This window comes from Apodemus sylvaticus, chromosome 4, assembly GCF_947179515.1.
Source record: "Apodemus sylvaticus chromosome 4, mApoSyl1.1, whole genome shotgun sequence".
In the NCBI taxonomy this organism is placed as follows: Eukaryota; Metazoa; Chordata; class Mammalia; order Rodentia; family Muridae; genus Apodemus; species Apodemus sylvaticus.
Genome location: NC_067475.1, coordinates 43,978,718 through 43,997,691, shown reverse-complemented (window position 1 = coordinate 43,997,691; position 18,974 = coordinate 43,978,718). Strand labels below are relative to the sequence as shown.

General features: G+C 39.8%; 1 protein-coding gene across 1 annotated transcript in view; it reads left to right on the top strand.

Moving 5' to 3' along the window:
• Positions 1–18,974, top strand: part of Dpyd (dihydropyrimidine dehydrogenase) — a 900,155-nt gene that overhangs the window by 391,893 nt on the left and 489,288 nt on the right. Inside the window, exon 12 of the mRNA XM_052179342.1 lies at positions 10,933–11,117. Within this exon, the coding sequence (XP_052035302.1) occupies positions 10,933–11,117 (185 nt within the window). The remainder of the gene's footprint in view (positions 1–10,932; positions 11,118–18,974) is intronic.

Here is an 18,974-nt window from a genome sequence, read left to right as displayed (position 1 = left end):
TAAAGAATAACAGGAAAACACAACCAAACAGGTGAAGGAATTGAACAAATAATCCAGAATCTAAAAATGGAAGTAGAAACCATAGGGAGACAACTCTGGAGATAGAAAACCTAGGGAAGAGATCAGGAGTCATAGGTGCAAGAATCACCAACAGAATATGAGAAAAAAAAACATTGACACAACAGTGAAAGAAAATGCAAAATGTAAAAAACTTCTAAACAAAAACATCCAGGCAAATACAGGACATAATGAGAAGACAAAATCTAAGGATAACAAGTATAGAAGAGAGGGAAGATTCACGACTTAAAGGGCCAGTAAATATCTTCAACAAAATTATAGAAGAAAACTTCCCTAATCTAAAGAAAAAGATGTCCATGAACATAAAATAACCCTACAGAACTCCAAATAGATTGGACCAGAAAAGAAATTCTTCCTGTCACATAATAATCAAAACAACAAATGCACAAAACAAAGGAAGAATATTAAAAGTGTTAAGGGAAAAATGTCAAGAAATATATAAAGACAGACCTATCATAATTACACTAGACCTCTCACCAGAGACTATAAAAGCTAGGAGATCCTGGACAGAAATCATACACAAATGCCAGCCCAGGCTACTATACCCAGAAAAATTCTCAATTACCTTAGATGGAAATACCAAGATATTCCATGAGAAAACAAAATTTGCACAATATCTTTCCACAAATCCAATTTTAAAAGATAATAAATGGAGAACGTAAACACAAGGAGGGAACCTAAACCCTAGAACCTACACTCTAGATTATTTGTTAAAATAATCTTTTAACAAACCAAAGAGAAGATAGACAAGCATAATTCCACCTCTAACAACAAAAATAATGGGAAGCAACAATCACTTTTTCTTAATATTTCTTAATATTAATGGACTCATTTCCATAATAAAAAGACATAGACCAACAGACTGTAGACATAAAGAGTACCCAACATTTTTCTGCATACAAGAAACCTACATCAGTGACAAAGGCAGACACTATTTCAAAGTCAAAGGCTGGAAAACAATTTTCCAAGCAAAAGATCCTAAGAAACAGGCAGGAGTAGCCATTCCAATATCGAATAAAATTGACTTTCAACCTAAGGTTATCAAAAAAGATACTTCATACTCATCAAAGGAAAAATTTACCCAGAAGAACTTTCAATTCTGAACATCTATACTCCTAATACAAGGGCACACACATTCATGAAAGCAACTTTACTAAGGCTCAAAGCACATATTGCCCCTCGTACAGTAATAGTGGGAAACTTCCACACCCCACTCTTATCAATGGACAGATCTTGGAAACAGAAACTAAACAAAGACACAGTGAAACTAAGAGTAGTTATGAAACAAATGGATTTAACAGATATCTATAGAACATTTTATCCTAAAAGAAAAGAACATATCTTCACCTCAGCACCTCATGGTACCTTTTCCAAAATTGGCCATATACTCAATCGCAAAACAGACCTCAACAAATATAAGAAGATTGAAATAATCCCATGCATCCTATTAGATTACCTCAGACTAAGGCTGGTCTTCAAAAACAATAAAATCAACAGAAAGCCCACATACACATGGAAGTTGAACAACACTCTACTCAATGATGTCAAGGTCAAGGAAGAAATAAAGAAAGAAATAAAAGACTTTTTAGAATTCAATGAAAATGAAGCCACAAACATGGGACACAATTAAAGCAGTGCTAAGAGGAAAACTCATAGCTCTGAGTGCCTCCAAAAAGAAGCTGGAGAGAGCATACACTAGCAGCTTCACAGCACATCTGTAAGCTCGAGAACAGAAAGAAGCTAATACACCCAAGAGGAGTAGAGGGCAGGAAATTGTCAAACTCAGGGGTGAAATCAACCAAGTAGAAACAACAAGAACCACACAATCAAGTAACAAAATCAGGAGCTGGTTCTTAGAGAAAAATCAACAAGATAGATAAACCCTTAGCCAGAATAAGTAAATGGAAGAGAGACAGTATCCAAATTAACAAAATCAGAAATGAAAAGGGAGATATAACAACAGATACTGAGGAAATCCAAAAACAATCATCAGATCCTACTACCAAAGCCTATACTCAACAAAACTGGAAAATATAGATGAAATGGACAATTTTCGAGACAGATACCAGGTACCAAAGTTAAATAAGGATCAGATAAACCATCTAAACAGTCCCTTAACCCCTAAAGAAATAGAAGAAGTCATTAATAGTCTCCATCTCAGACCAATCAGAATGGCTAAGATAAAAAACTCAAGACACAGCAGAAGCTGGTGAGAATGAGGAGAAAGAGGAACACTCCTCCATTGTTGGTGGGATTGCAAGCTGGTACAACCACTCTGCAAATCAGTTTGGTGGTTCCTCAGAAAACTGGACATAGTACTACCTGAGGACCCAGTTATACCACTCCTGGGCATATACCTAGGAGATACTCCAACATGTAATAAGGACACATGCTCCACTATGTTCATAGCACCCTTATAAGAGTCCAAAGCTGAAAAGAACCTAGATGTCCCTCAACAGAGGGATGGATACAGAAAATCTGTTACATTTACACAATGAAGTGCTACTCAGCTATTAAAAACAATGAGTTCATGAAATTCTTAGGCAAATGGATGGAACTAGAAAATGTCATCCTGAATGAGGTAACCCAATCACAAAACAACACACATGGTATGCACTTACTGATAAGTGGATACTAGCTCAGACGCTCAGAATACCCAAGGTACTATTTACAGATGATATGAAGCTCAAGAAGAAGGAAGACTAAATTATGTGTAATTTGTTCCTTCTTAGAAGGGGGAACAAAATACCCACAGGAGGATATAAAGAGACAAAGTATGGAACAGGGCCTGAAGGAAAAGCCATCCAGAGACTACCCCACCTTGGAATCCATCACATATACATTTACCAAACCCAGACACTATTAGGGTCGCCAACAAGTGCTTGCTGATAGGAGCCTGATATAGTTGTCTCCTGAGAGGCTTTGTGGGTGCCTGATAAATACAGAAGCAGATGCTCATAGCCAACCAATGGACTGAGCTAGGGTCCCCAATGGAGGAGCTAGAAAAAGGACACAAGGAGCTGAAGGGGTTTGCAGCCCCATAGGAGGAACGACAATATGAACCACACAGTACCTCCAGAGCTCCCAAAGACTAAACCACCAACCATAGAATACACATAGTTGGACCCATGGCTCCACCTGCACATGTAGCAGAGGATGGCCTTGTTGGACATCAGTGGGAGATGAGGCCTTCGGTCCTGTCAAAGTTCGATGCCCCAGTATAGGGGAATGCCAAGACAGGGAAGCTGGAGTGGGTGGGTTGGTGAGCTGGGGTTGGTGGGAAGTGATACGGGATTTTTGGACGGGAAACCAGGAAAGAAGATAACATGTCTTCTTTGTAAATAAAGAAAATATACAATAAAAAAATCTGACTGGTCAAACCAAGGTACAATAATAATTAATGTGGGTGCTAAATAACTGGAATAAGAAACTGTAAGTTAACAAACAAAACAAGAACAAAAACAACACTTAATTAGAATGTGCTTATGACTCAGAGATTTTGCTAGACTCTGGAAAACTGGATGATTTACATAGACCTCCCAGGACCTCAAAGAGGAAGGAAGACAGTAGGATAATGTATGTGAAAGCACAGAATGGCTCCTTTCACAGATAAAGAACAAAATTCACTGAAAAGATGATCTAGATGTTGTATCTACAAAGACTGTCAAGGCTGGCATCAGTTGTTGTCTCTCCAATATTCATCTGTCTGTCTTAGTTATTCTGATCTCCGGTGGGAAATTCCCAAAGACTATTCTTGGACCACTCGGCTTGACTTTTTCATACTTCTAGGGTCAGTACTAAGGAAAGCTTTGGGGCCAATTTAATTCAAATACAGTCTCTGCTGCCTCTTGGCTCTAAGGAGAATGACAGTATGTACCCTTGGCATCTCTTTTGTCACTGGGATGAAATAATATGAAGAAATAGAGTGTTAATGTCTACCAATTACAAAGGATCTATGAGTGTCAATTGATTTTCTTCACATTGAGTAAGGGCAGAATCAATAGACTGCAAGAAGTGAGTATGAGAAAACTTCATCAGATGGGTTCACAGGTCTTGTTAACTGAACCCATAGTGAGGTGGTTGGAAACAAATGACTCAAACATGAGGCCAAGTTTTTTAAACACTAATTTTAGGCCATTGGAAAAATGGAGAAAGTATGAAAAGGCAGCACTGATAATTATAAAATAAGATTGTGCAAAAGGAAGTGCAGAGTGGTATGATAGACACCAAGATGAAAGACTCTCAGGACAGAGACACGGTCATAGCCCTGAAAAGAAGGAACTCCTTCCGTTGTGTCCAGCGGGCTCCTCACTTGGGCCTAAATTATGATAACTCCTGAAAGTCACAATACTGACAACCTGGAATGAATTAACTGTCTTGAAGAAACTCCTAAGTAGATGGTTTGGGAAGCAAGCGAAGGTCTTGTTTTCTTTCAAAATAGAATATACTATGTGTATGTGTAGCTATAGAGGAGATATCTGCCTTAGAGGTGGTAGTTAACCATAGAGTGCCAGGAGGAGATTGCCTGGATAGCAAAGCCATCCTTTGAAAGGCCCATGGCTCTTAACAGGAGGGGAATGGGTAGCAAAGCCATCACTTGAAAGGTCTGTGGTTTTTAACAGGAAGGTGGGGGACATTTTGTAAATACTAGTGAGAAAGAAGAGAAGCATCTTGGGTATTGATGCAATTGGTTTTTAGTTTTGGCAGCATGAAGAGATATGATAGCCTATGGACTTTCTAGGAAATCTAAGACAACATTTATTGAAGAAGGGAAAAAGACTCATTGTGGTTTGGAAGCAGAAAAAAAAGCAAAGGTCTGCAAGGTACCCATAGGGGCTACCTAGTAATTATGGAGGTCAGTAGTGATTATGAAATGGATCAACAGAGCAAGATTGTGATCCCAGTAGATTCGATAATTTAGAAGGGACAGTGGACTGTGCTGATTCAAATCTGGCAGGCAGTGTAGTAGCTCAAAAGAAAGTGGCCCCTATATGCTTATATATTTGAAAGCTTGATTCCTAGTTGGTGGAACTGTCTGGGAAATGATTAGGAGGTGTGGCCTAGTTGGAGGAGATACACCACTGGGAATGGGCTTTGAGATTTCAAATGCTCACACCAAGCTCACACTTTCTTTTTCCCTCTCTTTCTTCAACTTGTGGATAAGATATAAGCTGTCTCAGCTGAGCCAGCCACCACACCCTCCCACCTTCCTACTACCCTGTTCCCCAACCATTAGTCATACCCACCCTCTGAAATTGTAAGTCCCCAATTAATTGCTTTCCTTTGTAAGTTCCTTTTGTTATTGTGTCTCTTTACAGCAAAACAACAGTAACTGAGCTGAATAGAGGAAGATTTCAAAGTAGAGTTTGAGATCATTTTCATTGAGATCAAGATTAGGTCCATAGTGACTGTAATTTCTAGTGGAGAATGCAGAGTGGATGCCACTTGTGAAGAGGAAAGTTTACAGATGGAACATACCTACAATCCTAGGAACAACTCAAAAATTGGAGAGTATGGACAGAAGAGCTTTGTGTACATGTAAAAAGAGAAGAGATTAAAAATAATGCAGATTAATTGCTAGATGTCTCAGAAAGATAAAAATGAGAAAGATAGGGCCACAGGATTTGGACACCAAATCAGCCATAGTTTGATTGGAAAGGCAGAATGGAAGATATCATTGAGTGGTGAGAAAAGGGGAATTATGAATTACTCTAACAAAGTGGATTTAAAAAAAGATGTGGTTATAACTATGAGAGTGGTAACATATCAAAATCCTAGGTTTCAGAGTAGGTGAGGCAAACAGAAAATTATAAATGCAGTGTAAGAAATGATATGGCAAAGGTCTTGAGAAGAGGAAGAAAGATCAGAAGTCAAGGGGATTTTCTTAGGTTGGTTTGGTTTGGGTGGTGGCAGCTCCTTACTTCAGTCCCCAATAGCTCTGGAGACCACATCCCAATAGTGAACTTAAGGGTGTGTTTGTGTACCAGGAGCCTGCTGCCCCAACATGGTGACCTCAGTTATTGAAGGTGCTTTCCGTTCCATCCCTTGCGTTTTCCCAGCTGTCCAGCTTTTTAAACAGAACTCTCAGATCCTAGCTCTCCGCTTCGAACCGTTTGATCTGCTTCAGATTTTTCTTTTTTCTCTGAATTCTGAGATGACTGCCCTGGCCCCTTTCCTTTCCTCATCATGCTTTGATCCTACTAGGTCATCATGGCTATCAAATTCAACAACATTCATGGGGATGAATTCATCCAAGTTTTTAGGATAAAACTTCATTATACATCTTTTAGGATTTTTTGCTCCCATTTCTTTATAATGTCAAACTCTTCTAAGAATAGTAATAATCCTTTCCATTATGATTTCTGCACTGTTGTTTTCCTTGTTTATAGAGAACTGATATATATTTATGTACTCAATTCTAATGCCTTCCACATCTTTTTTTTTAAATACTGAGAAACACACTTGTCAAGTGCTTATGGTTCTCTCTTCCACATATATGACAGCGTGGTTGTGTCAGTTTAATTGACCTTGGCAATCTGCATCTGCTGCTGATGTGTCCCTAAGGGATGGTTTCTGCAATTTTAAGCTGTGGCTTATTGAAGAACTTGTGTGTCACAATACAATTAAGTCTCTCTCTCTCTCTCTCTCTCTCTCTCTCTCTCTCTCTCTCTCTCTCTCTCTCTCCTCTCACTGTATAATATATGTAAAATTTTGTGCATAACATTAAATTGACTAAAAATTCCTATTTCAAAACCATTTCTTGTTATAAAGCTACCTTGGAGTGCCTTTGTTTTTTAAATAAGCTCATTTGAACACAGTAGTAATTAAAGCAGAAAATTAACATAAATCTTGAATGTTTGGTATGAATTAAGGATGTTTCCGTTCTTTTAAAGACTGCATAAAATTCCAGGCACCATATCATTTAGCATATTTCTCACTCATTTGGAGAATAATCTGGACTGTGAATAAGCATGTTTAAAGGCTCTTTTTCAAGTTCTTTTTGTTGTTGTTTTGTTCAACTATGGAGCTGCTGGGACATATGCCTGTCTCCATCAACATGCAATCCCTTGGAAATTTGTGGGAAGACTGTAAATGATCTCAACAGAAAATGCCTACACCCTTCAAAACAGAAAGAAAAATATACAAGCCTTTATTAATATTCATTTAACACTTCATAGGAAATGGCAAGCAGTTATTTGGTTTGCAAATGTAAACATACATTTTTCATCCACGTGAGCCCTCATTCCTTCTTAGCTGCATCAAGGCAGCAGTAATCTGCTTCTGAGGTTTGTTTACACTGAGTTCCAAGTCAAATATATCAGCAGAAGAGTGAGTTGTCCATAGAAGGATGATTCCAATGATGCAGATAATAGAGATTCCCTTGTTACAGGCAGCAGAATAAATGGACTCCTCGCTGACAAATTACAAAGCAAATGCACAGACGTTTTCTCTATTGGAGTCCTAATTTGTAATATAGATATGACGCTTTAAGATTTACAAAAGAAAAAGGCAAAAGAGAAAGAACAATGGCTACTGTTTGAAAATCAGTGAAGTTAAGAAAGATAAGACTTAGATGACTTGTTCAGTAAAATACCCAGCACCCTGGCCTGCAAACCTGAATTTATATTCCTTCAAACAATAAAAAGGTAGGGACAGTGGTATCTCCTGAAATGGTAGTGCTGGTGGCTGGAGACAGGCAGAACACTAAGCTTCATTGGTCAGCAAGTAGAGTCATATTAATGGCCCATGTGTTCAATGAGAGACTGTGTCAAGAAATAAAATGGAGTAGTATTTAGGGAAGGCCCTCAATCAATCTTTGGTTGGCATTCATATACATAAGCACACACTCGAACACATGAACGTGTGTGCACGCACGCACGCGCACACACACACACACACCTAAGGCATGCACATGCATGAAATTGAGAAAGGTATTTTGATAGATTCAGTGAACTTTGGTAGATTCAGTGAACTTCTGAAAATGATGTAAATATTTCACATACCTAAGCAGAGTCTACTGGACCTACAGGGAGATGCTTGTGGTTTGTAATGTCAGGACCATTGTTCTCCGAGTAGCTGTTTGGGTGAAAGAAACATTTAGGACCTACTGTAGCCCTGTTTATATTCACATATCTTGTTCATTTTCTAATTTTCCAATGGCTGTTTTTGTAGATACTGACAATCTCAAAATTATGTATTCAAATATATATGGGTTATCATTCTTTTGGTTTATATTTTATAGTATCAAAGCAGCATCCTCAATATAAACTTCAATAGCTTCACAACATAGGTCTTTCATAGGTGTTATAGGGAATAATAACTAATACATAATCTTTATTTTGCTCCTTCACAGAGTGAAATCCAGTATTTTTTGAGGCTATTTCTGTCAAAAATGATATTAAATATATAAATGGGACCTGGAATTGATTTCCATTTTAAAAATCTCTTAATTTTAGTCTTCTATTAGGGCCAGAGTGTATCTAATTCTTAGATTTATATATAGATAAAATAATCATTTTATCTATGATTATTTACGGTAGCTGGTCTAAAGTATAGTGTATGGCCTATTCAGTGATGATACATTATGCCAGATTGAAGACTCGAGCCATATTCACTACTGGTGTTCTTCTTGCAGCACAAGTAACTGTCAACAGATGGTAGTGATGATCTGTTATGCAACGGGGAACAATGAGAAAGGTCTCCTTTCATGTGACCTTTAAAGACATTAGAAAAATCTCAAAATGCCATTCTGCATTGAAAATAATTACATGAATATTTAATTTTACTCTTGATGAAAGGTGAAATAGCATAAGAAATACAAATAGCAGATTTTAAAATAGAAACCTGACTGTGGTAGCTACATCTTGTGGACTCTCTTACTCACACGCCCATCAATCAAGCCCAGTGTTTTCTAAAGTCCAAGTACTGTCACACACACTAGTACAGATGCAAGCCACATGTACACCTTTCTGTTTCTCTGGGCTCTACAGACCTATAGATAGAGCATAACTGCACTAGCCCAAGAATAACTGTCTATTCCTACTTTACACAGAATGTAACATACTCTTTTTTTTAAATCTCTTATGATCTTTGCACATGAATGTGATGTATTTATATAATTTCTACCCCTCCCTCGTGGGCTGGGAACTTTGTCTGATAGTTTTGTCCCTTTAGACATTTAGTACTGCTCCTATATGAACTTATTTAGGGCTGGCCACTTAAAATTGGGAAACATATCAGAAGTCTCATCTCCTGCAGAAAACTGACTTATTCTCACTACTTACAGGACTGCTTGTAGCTTTTCCTTGAGGGGTCTAGCCTTGTGCGATAGTCTCTATCCACTTTGGCATGTTGATTGCTGCTAAAATTCTTTACAGAACTTATTTAGACAGCAACATTGTTAGAAATTCACGACTATAACCTCCCTGGCATCTCCAGAAGACACATTGTCTAGTCTTCTGGATCATACATTCTCTCTGCTCACTCAGTCTTAGAAATAGGGAATGTGTTATACATTCACTAGCTGAGGCCGGGCACTCCGTAATCACTTATTACTCTATGCATGTGAACAAGAGATTTTTATTGTATCTCATTTTTTACATATCTTGGTGAGGGAATAATTAGGTTTTTGTGTTTGGATGATACTTTCATCTACATTTGGCTACTTTACTATATAGCTGAATCATTTACCAATTTAAATTTCTATTTCAGGAACTTCCAGGTATTCTTAACAATTTATTATTCTCTCTCTTTCTCTCTCATCTCCACCACTGGAAAAATAGTTATTTTTGTCCATATCTAGATGATGTATTTAAGAATTAGAACATGCCGCCTGTAGATATCATAGGACTCTGGACTCCAGAACATTTGTACCAGCATAGAGGTTCTTCATCTTCCACACAGCCTTTCTCTTTCAATTCTCATAAGTACAATTCCAGGAAAAAATTCAATTATGTAATTTTTGGTAAATGACCCCAACCCTTTCCATGACTTCTATAGATTAAAAGAGAAATCATACAGCCAATAATTATATAAGCATATTAAGAGAATTTTCACAAAGAACTGAGGATAATATTTGTGTATGCTGGCTTTTATGAAACAAGAGACACTTATTTTGAACCTGATGCAGACGCATACCTGAGTCAAACTGTTTAACAGTAACAGTAAATAATTTGGCAAAAATATATGCCTTCTTATTTTTCCTTATAACATGTCCTGTTGCGGAAAGAAGAGACTTGCTTTGGACCCTAATCCATGAACTAACTATACAGTTTTCATCTGTAGCAACCAGGGGCACTATTGGGGTGATGCAAATGGGAACAGCTTCATGGATGAGCACATTGGAGAAAATTCAATCATGGATTGCAAATACTTTTTTCATAGATTCAGCTCTTTTTTTGTGGTGAACTAGATATTTATTACTGCCCAACTTTTTTTTTTAAATTTCCACATGTGAGGTATGTAGTTTAAAGAGTGAACTTGAAGGAGTTCACTCTGGTATTTCAATTAGGTTACATTTTTTTTTCGTTTATTTAAAACAGTTGTTATATCCATAGAACACAGAATCTCTATGTCTATCTCTATCTCTATGTCTATCTCTATCTCTATGTCTATCTCTATCTCTATCTCTATCTCTATCTCTATCCCTATCCCTATCCCTATCCCTATCTCTATCTCTATCTCTAACTCTATCTCTATCTCTATCTCTAACTCTATCTCTATCTCTATCTCTATCTCTATCTCTATCTCTATCTCTATCTCTATCTCTATCTATACCAATATCTATATTCCTGATTTTCAAACTGCTATACGATTCACTGATCAATTATTGCCTATTGTATTTCCCTTTTCCAGTGAAAGAAGCATTGAGTCCCATCAAGTTTAACAGATGGGGTCTTCCTGAAGTAAATCCAGAAACCATGCAAACCAGCGAGCCATGGGTGTTTGCAGGTGGTGATGTGGTGGGAATGGCTAACACCACAGTGGAATCTGTCAACGATGGAAAACAAGCTTCATGGTATATTCACAAGCACATACAGGTATGTATTTGTCATCAATATCACTTTTTTCTCATAAGAACTTCTTGAGTTTTGATTTGAGTCTATACTGCTTCATGTGCCTAAGTGAGTGAGCATCGGGAGTCCTGCCTTATCCCTTTCTGACTTATTGCCTTGGCCTGGGTTTCTTAATGAGCCAGGAACTAGGCTGACAGCCAGAAATCCCCATTGAGCCTCCTGTCTGTACTTTATACCAGGGATGGGGTTATAGGTGCATGGAACCGTCCAGCTATTTCACAGGGTTTCTGAGGATTTGAGCTCAAGTCCCCTATGCTTGCATGGTAAGTGCTCTTACCCAGTGAGCCATCTCCCCAGCTCTGTAAGAGCATTTTTGTAAGTTGTATATGTACATATGAAATATGTACATATATATTTATTTCGCTTGGGTACAACTTTTCACATGCAGACTGGGTAGTAAAATTATTCAGCTGATTGAAAATGCATTATGTATTTCTATTAGTGGAGTGCTATGAAGGCGAAAGCTTGTTGCAATGTATTGGCAACAGCTTAAATAAAGGAGACTACATGTATCTCATTTGATGATATCCACAATGATAGGAACTAGAATCTGATTCATAATGAAGCTATGCAGACTAGAAAGCTATTTGGTCTATCCATGTGGACCAGATGAAGTCCTATCCATTTCCAAATTTGGTGTGCATAAACCAGAAGAAAGCAAACTATTAAAAATGATCAGGTCAGGGAGATCGGCGGCGGCGGCGGCGGCGGCAGCAGCGGCAGCAGTGGCTGCTCCAGCTGAAGGGCCATCAGCAGTGGAACCAAGGCGTCACAGGGACCAGTTAGGCCCTGCGCCCACGACCACTGACCTTCGCTGACCAGCCGGACAGCAAGCAGCTGCAGTTGTGCGGCGCCTTTCCTGCACGGAGGCCACTTCAGAACTCGGCCTCCCACCAGTCAGGAGAGGAGGATCCATCTTGGTTCCGTACTCCAGGAATCGGACAGACTGAGGTACACAAACATAATCCGAGGCCAACACCGCGGTGGTCTGAGCCCGACGGGCGTTGGCCTGCACCCAGGCCCTGGGCGGGTCGGGGGGCCATCGGGGTGCCAACCCAACCAGGAGGTTTTTTGCCCAGGCCTGCGAGCGCGCCGCCGCCATTTTGCCTGCAGGACGACAGAGAGCTCAGGCGGGCAGACCTGTAACAGGCATAGCCTAAGGCTAACAAAGCGGGGGTCCAGGCCCCAAAAGGCACAGGACTGACCCCAAGAACTGGGCGGCTTGGTGGGCCATCTGTGAGTCAACCCGCCCAGGTGATTGTTAGCAAAGCAGACTCTCCCGGCGCTTTCAGGGAGCGCGGGCGCACACGCCCGCCATCCTAGTCACCTGGCAAACCCAATTAACAGTCAAAGCCATAGGGGAACTTTGCTCGGACCTTGGCCTCCCAGGCTTTTGCCTGGACTCAGGGACTGGGCGGCCAGGCTAACCTTGTGTGCGATAGCCCGGTTGGCAGATCAGCTGCCCAGCGGAGTGAGCGGAACTCAGGGGAGGTCACAGTAGCATACACCGTCGGCACTCCCTGGGAGTGCACACAGGCTCCATCTGCTCCACAGACACAATCTGGGGCAAGGCCTCAGGCAGAAGCCCTTAGCTCTACTCTCTCCGCTTCCGGATCCAGATCAGTCTGGGCTGCAGCATTACATCTCCAAGTCCTGCAAGTGGCTAGCTGGGCTTCCGGGCGGCCAGCTGGGAGAAGTCAGTGTGCTCCAGTGAATCCAGCGGGCCCCAGCGGGAGCCTTCGGGTGCCTGCTTTGGGATCGGAACAGCCTGGGCAGCAGCACACTGTCTACAAGCAGTGCAGGAGGTAAGCTGTGCACCAGAGGCCAACTGGGAAGGGGCAGCTTGCACTGGTGAGTCCAGCACTGACAAGATAAACTAACACCAGTGAGATCTAGATGGCAAAAGGCAAACGCAGGAACGTCACTAACAGAAATCAAGGCAATATGGCAACATCTGAACCCAATTCTCCTCTACCAACATGTCCTGGATACCCCATCACACCAGTAAAACAAGATTTGGATTTAAAATCACTGGTCATGATGCTGGTACAGGAACACATGAAGGTCATACATAAAGAAATTCAGGAGACAATGGATCAAAAGGTAGAAGCCCTTGCAAGGGAAACACAAAAATCATTGAAAGAAATCCAGGAGAATACAAAAGCCAACAAGGAGGAAATGCAAAAAACACTTAAAGAAATACAGGAGAACTTTGCTCAACAGGCTGAGGTCATGAAAGACGAAACACAAAAATCTCTTAAAGAAATACAGGAGAACTTTGGTCAACAGGCTGAGCTCATGAAAGAGAGAACACAAAAATCTCTTAAAGAATTACAGGAAAACACAAACATGCAAGTGAAGGAGCTAAGCAAAACCATCCAGGATCTAAAATCAGAAGTAGAAACAACTAAGAAAACTCAAAGGGAGACAACTTTGGAGATAGAAAGCCTTGGGAAGAAATCAGGGGACAGAGATACAAATATCAACAACAGAATACAAGAGATAGAAGAAAGAATCTCAGATGCTGAAGATTCCATAGAAACCATGGACTCAACAGTTAAAGAAAATGCAAAATGCAAAAAGCTTGTAACCCAAAATATCCAGGAAATCCAGGACACAATGAGAAGACCAAACCTAAGGATTATAGGCATAGAGGAGAGTGAAGATTTACAACTTAAAGGGCCAGCAAATATCTTCAATAAAATTATGGAAGAAAACTTCCCTAACCTAAAGAGAGAGATGCCCATGAATATACAAGAAGCCTACAGAACTCCAAACAGACTGGACCAGAACAGAAATACTTCCCGTCACATAATAATCAAAACACCAAATGTTCTAAACAAAGAAAGAATACTAAAGGCAGTAAGAGAAAAAGGCCAAGTAACATATAAAGGAAGACCTATCAGAATCACAGCAGACTTTTCACCTGAGACTATGAAGGCTAGAAGGTCCTGGGCAGATCTCATGCAGACTCTAAGAGAACACAAATGCCAACCAAAACTACTATATCCAGCAAAACTCTCAATCACCATAGATGGAGAAACTAAGATATTTCATGACAAAACCAAGTTTACCCAATATCTATCCACAAACCCGGCCCTAAAAAGGATAATAGGAGGACAACACCAATACAAGGAGGGAAACTTCACCCTGAAAAAGCAAGATAGTAACCTTTCATCAAACCCAAAAGAAGTTAAGCATTCAAATTTAAAAAATAACGTCAAAAATGATAGGAAGTAACAATCACTATTCCTTAATATCTCTTAACATCAATGGACTTAATGCCCCAATAAAAAGACACAGACTAACTGAATGGATACGTAAACAGGACCCTACATTTTGCTGCTTACAGGAAACACACCTCAGGGTCAAAGACAAACACTACCTTAGAGTAAAAGGCTGGAAGACAATTTTACAAGCAAATGGTCTCAGGAAACAAGCTGGAGTAGCCATTTTAATATCAGATAAAATTGACTTTCAACCCAAAGTCATCAAAAGAGACCCTGAGGGTCACTTCTTGCTGGTCAAAGGAAAAATACAAAAAGAAGAACTGACAATCCTGAACATCTATGCCCCAAATGTAAGGGCACCCTCTTTTGTAAAAGAAACTTTATTAAAACTCAAAGCACACATTGCACCTAACACAATAATTGTGGGTGACTTCAACACTGCACTTTCCTCAATGGACCGATCAGGAAAACAGAAACTAAACAGGGACACAATGAAACTAATTGAAGCTTTGGACCAATTAGATTTAACAGATATATATAGAACATTCTATCCTAAAACAAAAGAATATACCTTTTTCTCAGCACCTCATGGTACCTTCTCCAAAATCGACCATATAATTGGTCACAAGACAGACCTCAACAAATATAAGAAGATCGAACTAATCCCATGCCTCCTATCTGATCACTATGGAGTAAAAGTGGTCTTCAATAGCAACAGAAACAACAGAAAGCCCACATACACGTGGAAACTGAACAATACTCTACTCAATGATACCTTGGTCAAGGAAGAAATAAAGAAAGAAATTAAAGACTTTTTAGAACACAATGAAAATGAAAACACAACATACCCAAATCTATGGGACACAATGAAAGCAGTGCTAAGAGGAAAACTCATAGCCCTGAGTGCCTCCAAAAAGAAAATGGAGAGAGCATACATTACCAGCTTAATGACACACCTGAAAGCCCTGGAACAAAAAGAAGCTATTTCGCCCAGGAGGAGTAGAAGGCAGGAAATCATCAAACTCAGGGCCGAAATCAATCAAGTAGAAACAAAGAGAACCATACAAAAAATCAACAATACCAGGAGCTGGTTCTTTGAGAAAATCAACAAGATAGATAAACCCTTAGCCAGAATGACCAAAGGGCACAGAGAAAGTATCCAAATTAACAAACTTAGAAATGAAAAGGGAGATATAACAACGGAAACTGAGGAAATCCAAAAAATCATCAGATCCTACTACAAGAGCCTATACTCAACACAACTGGAAAATCTGGAGGAAATGGACAATTTCCTTGACAGATACCAAATACCAAAATTAAATCAGGACCAACTAGACCATCTAAACAGTCCCATAATGCCTAAAGAAATAGAAGGAGTCATAGAAAGTCTTCCAACCAAAAAAAGCACAGGACCAGATGGCTTCAGTGCAGAATTCTACCAGACCTTCAAAGAAGAGTTAACACCAATACTCTTCAAACTATTCCACAAAATAGAAACAGAAGGAACACTACCCAATTCCTTCTACGAAGCCACAATTACGCTGATACCAAAGCCACACAAAGATCCAACAAAGAAAGAGAACTTCAGACCAATTTCCCTTATGAACATCGATGCAAAAATACTCAATAAAATTCTTGCCAACCGAATCCAAGAACACATCAAAACGATCATCCACCATGATCAAGTAGGCTTTATCCCAGGAATGCAGGGTTGGTTCAATATACGGAAATCCATCAATACAATCCACTACATAAACAAACTCAAAGAACAAAACCACATGGTCATTTCATTGGATGCTGAAAAAGCATTTGACAAAATTCAGCATCCCTTCATGCTTAAAGTCTTGGAGAGAACAGGAATTCAAGGCCCATACCTAAACATAGTAAAAGCAATATACAGCAAACCGGTAGCCAGCATCAAACTAAATGGAGAGAAACTTGAAGCAATCCCACTGAAATCAGGGACCAGACAAGGCTGCCCCCTTTCTCCTTATCTTTTCAATATTGTACTTGAGGTACTAGCTCGGGCAATTCGACAACATAAGGAGGTCAAAGGGATACAAATTGGAAAGGAAGAAGTCAAACTATCATTATTTGCAGACGACATGATCGTCTACCTAAGTGACCCAAAGAACTCCACTAGAGAGCTCCTACAGCTGATAAACAACTTCAGCAAAGTGGCAGGTTATAAAGTCAACTCAAGCAAATCAGTGGCCTTCCTATACTCAAAGGATAAGCAGGCTGAGAAAGAAATTAGGGAAATGACCCCCTTCACAATAGCCACAAACAGTATAAAGTATCTTGGGGTGACTCTTACCAAACATGTGAAAGATCTGTATGACAAGAACTTCAAGACTCTGAAGAAGGAAATGGAAGAAGACCTCAAAAAATGGGAAAACCTCCCATGCTCATGGATCGGCAGAATCAATATAGTTAAAATGGCCATTTTGCCTAAAGCACTATACAGATTCAATGCAATACCCATCAAAATCCCAACTCAATTCTTCACAGAGCTAGAAAGAGCAATTATCAAATTCATCTGGAACAACAAAAAACCCAGGATAGCTAAAACTATTCTCAGCAACAAAAGGAAATCTGGGGGAATCAGTATCCCTGACCTCAAGCAATACTACAGAGCAATAGTGTTAAAAACTGCATGGTATTGGTACAGTGACAGACAGGAGGATCAATGGAACAGGATTGAAGATCCAGAAATGAACCCACACACCTATGGCCACTTGATCCTCGACAAAGAGGCTGAAAACATCCAATGGAAAAAAGATAGCCTTTTCAACAAATGGTGCTGGTTCAACTGGAGGTCAGCATGCAGAAGAATGCGAATTGATCCATCCTTGTCTCCTTGTACTAAGCTCAAATCCAAATGGATCAAGGACCTCCACATAAAGCCAGACACTCTGAAGCTAATAGAAAAAAAACTGGGGAAGACCCTTGAGGACATCGGTACAGGGAGAAAGTTTCTGAACAGAACACCAATAGCGTATGCTCTAAGAGCAAGAATTGACAAATGGGACCTCATAAAATTACAAAGTTTCTGTAAGGCAAAGGACACCATCAAGAGGACAAATCGGCAACCAACAAATTGGGAAAAGATCTTCACCAATCCTACATCAGATAGAGGGCTAATATCCAATATATATAAAGAACTCAAGAAGTTAGACTCCAGAAAACCAAACAACCCTATTAAAAAATGGGGTACAGAGTTAAACAAAGAATTCTCACCTGAAGAACTTCGGATGGCGGAGAAGCATCTTAAAAAATGCTCAACTTCATTAGTCATTAGGGAAATGCAAATCAAAACAACCCTAAGATTTCATCTTACACCAGTCAGAATGGCTAAGATTAAAAATTCAGGAGACAGCAGGTGTTGGAGAGGGTGTGGGGAAAGAGGAACACTCCTCCACTGCTGGTGGGGTTGCAAATTGGTACAACCACTCTGGAAATCAGTCTGGCGGTTCCTCCGAAAACTGGGCACCTTACTTCCAGAAGATCCTGCTATACCACTCCTGGGCATATACCCAGAAGACTCCCCACCATGTAATAAGGATACATGTTCTACTATGTTCATAGCAGCCCTATTTGTAATTGCCAGATGCTGGAAAGAACCCAGGTATCCCTCAACAGAAGAGTGGATGCAAAAAATGTGGTATATCTACACAATGGAGTACTATTCAGCCATTAGAAACAATGAATTCATGAAATTCTTAGGCAAATGGATGGAGCTAGAGAATATCATACTAAGTGAGGTAACCCAGACTCAAAAGGTGAATCATGGTATGCACTCACTAATAAGTGGATATTAACCTAGAAAACTGGAATACCCAAAACATAATCCACACATCAAATGAGGTACAAGAAGAAAGGAGGAGTGGCCCCTGGTTCTGGAAAGACTCAGTGAAACAGTATTCAGCAAAACCAGAACGGGGAAGTGGGAAGGGGTGGGTGGGAGGACAGGGGAAGAGAAGGGGGCTTGCGGGACTTTCGGGGAGTGGGGGGGCTAGAAAAGGGGAAATCATTTGAAATGTAAATAAATTATATCGAATAATAAAAAAAAAATCATAAAAAAAAAAATATAACTTGCCAAACAAAAAAAAAAAAAAAAAAATGATCAGGTCAGATGCCAGCTTATTTATTTATTTGTTTATTTATTTATTTATTTATTTAATTTTATTTATTGTTTCTTTTTTGGCATGCTTTATTAGATATATTCTTTATTTACATTTCAAATGTCCCCATTTCTGGTTTCCCCCCTACACAACCAAAAATGCCCTAACCCATCCCCCCTTCCCCTGCTCACAAATCCACCCACTCCTGCTTCCCCATCCTGGCATTCTCCTTTACTGGGACATTTAGCTTTCTGAGGAACAAGGGCCTCTCCTCCCTTTGATATCCAACAATGCCATCCTCTGCTGCTTATGCATCTGGAGCCATAAGTCCCTCCATGTGTACTCTTTGGTTGGTGGTTTCGTCCCTGGGAGCTCTGGGGGTACTGGGTGGTTCATATTGTTGTTCCTCCTATGGTGCTGCAAACCCCTTCAGCTCCTTGAGTCCTTTTTCTAGCTCTTCCACTGGG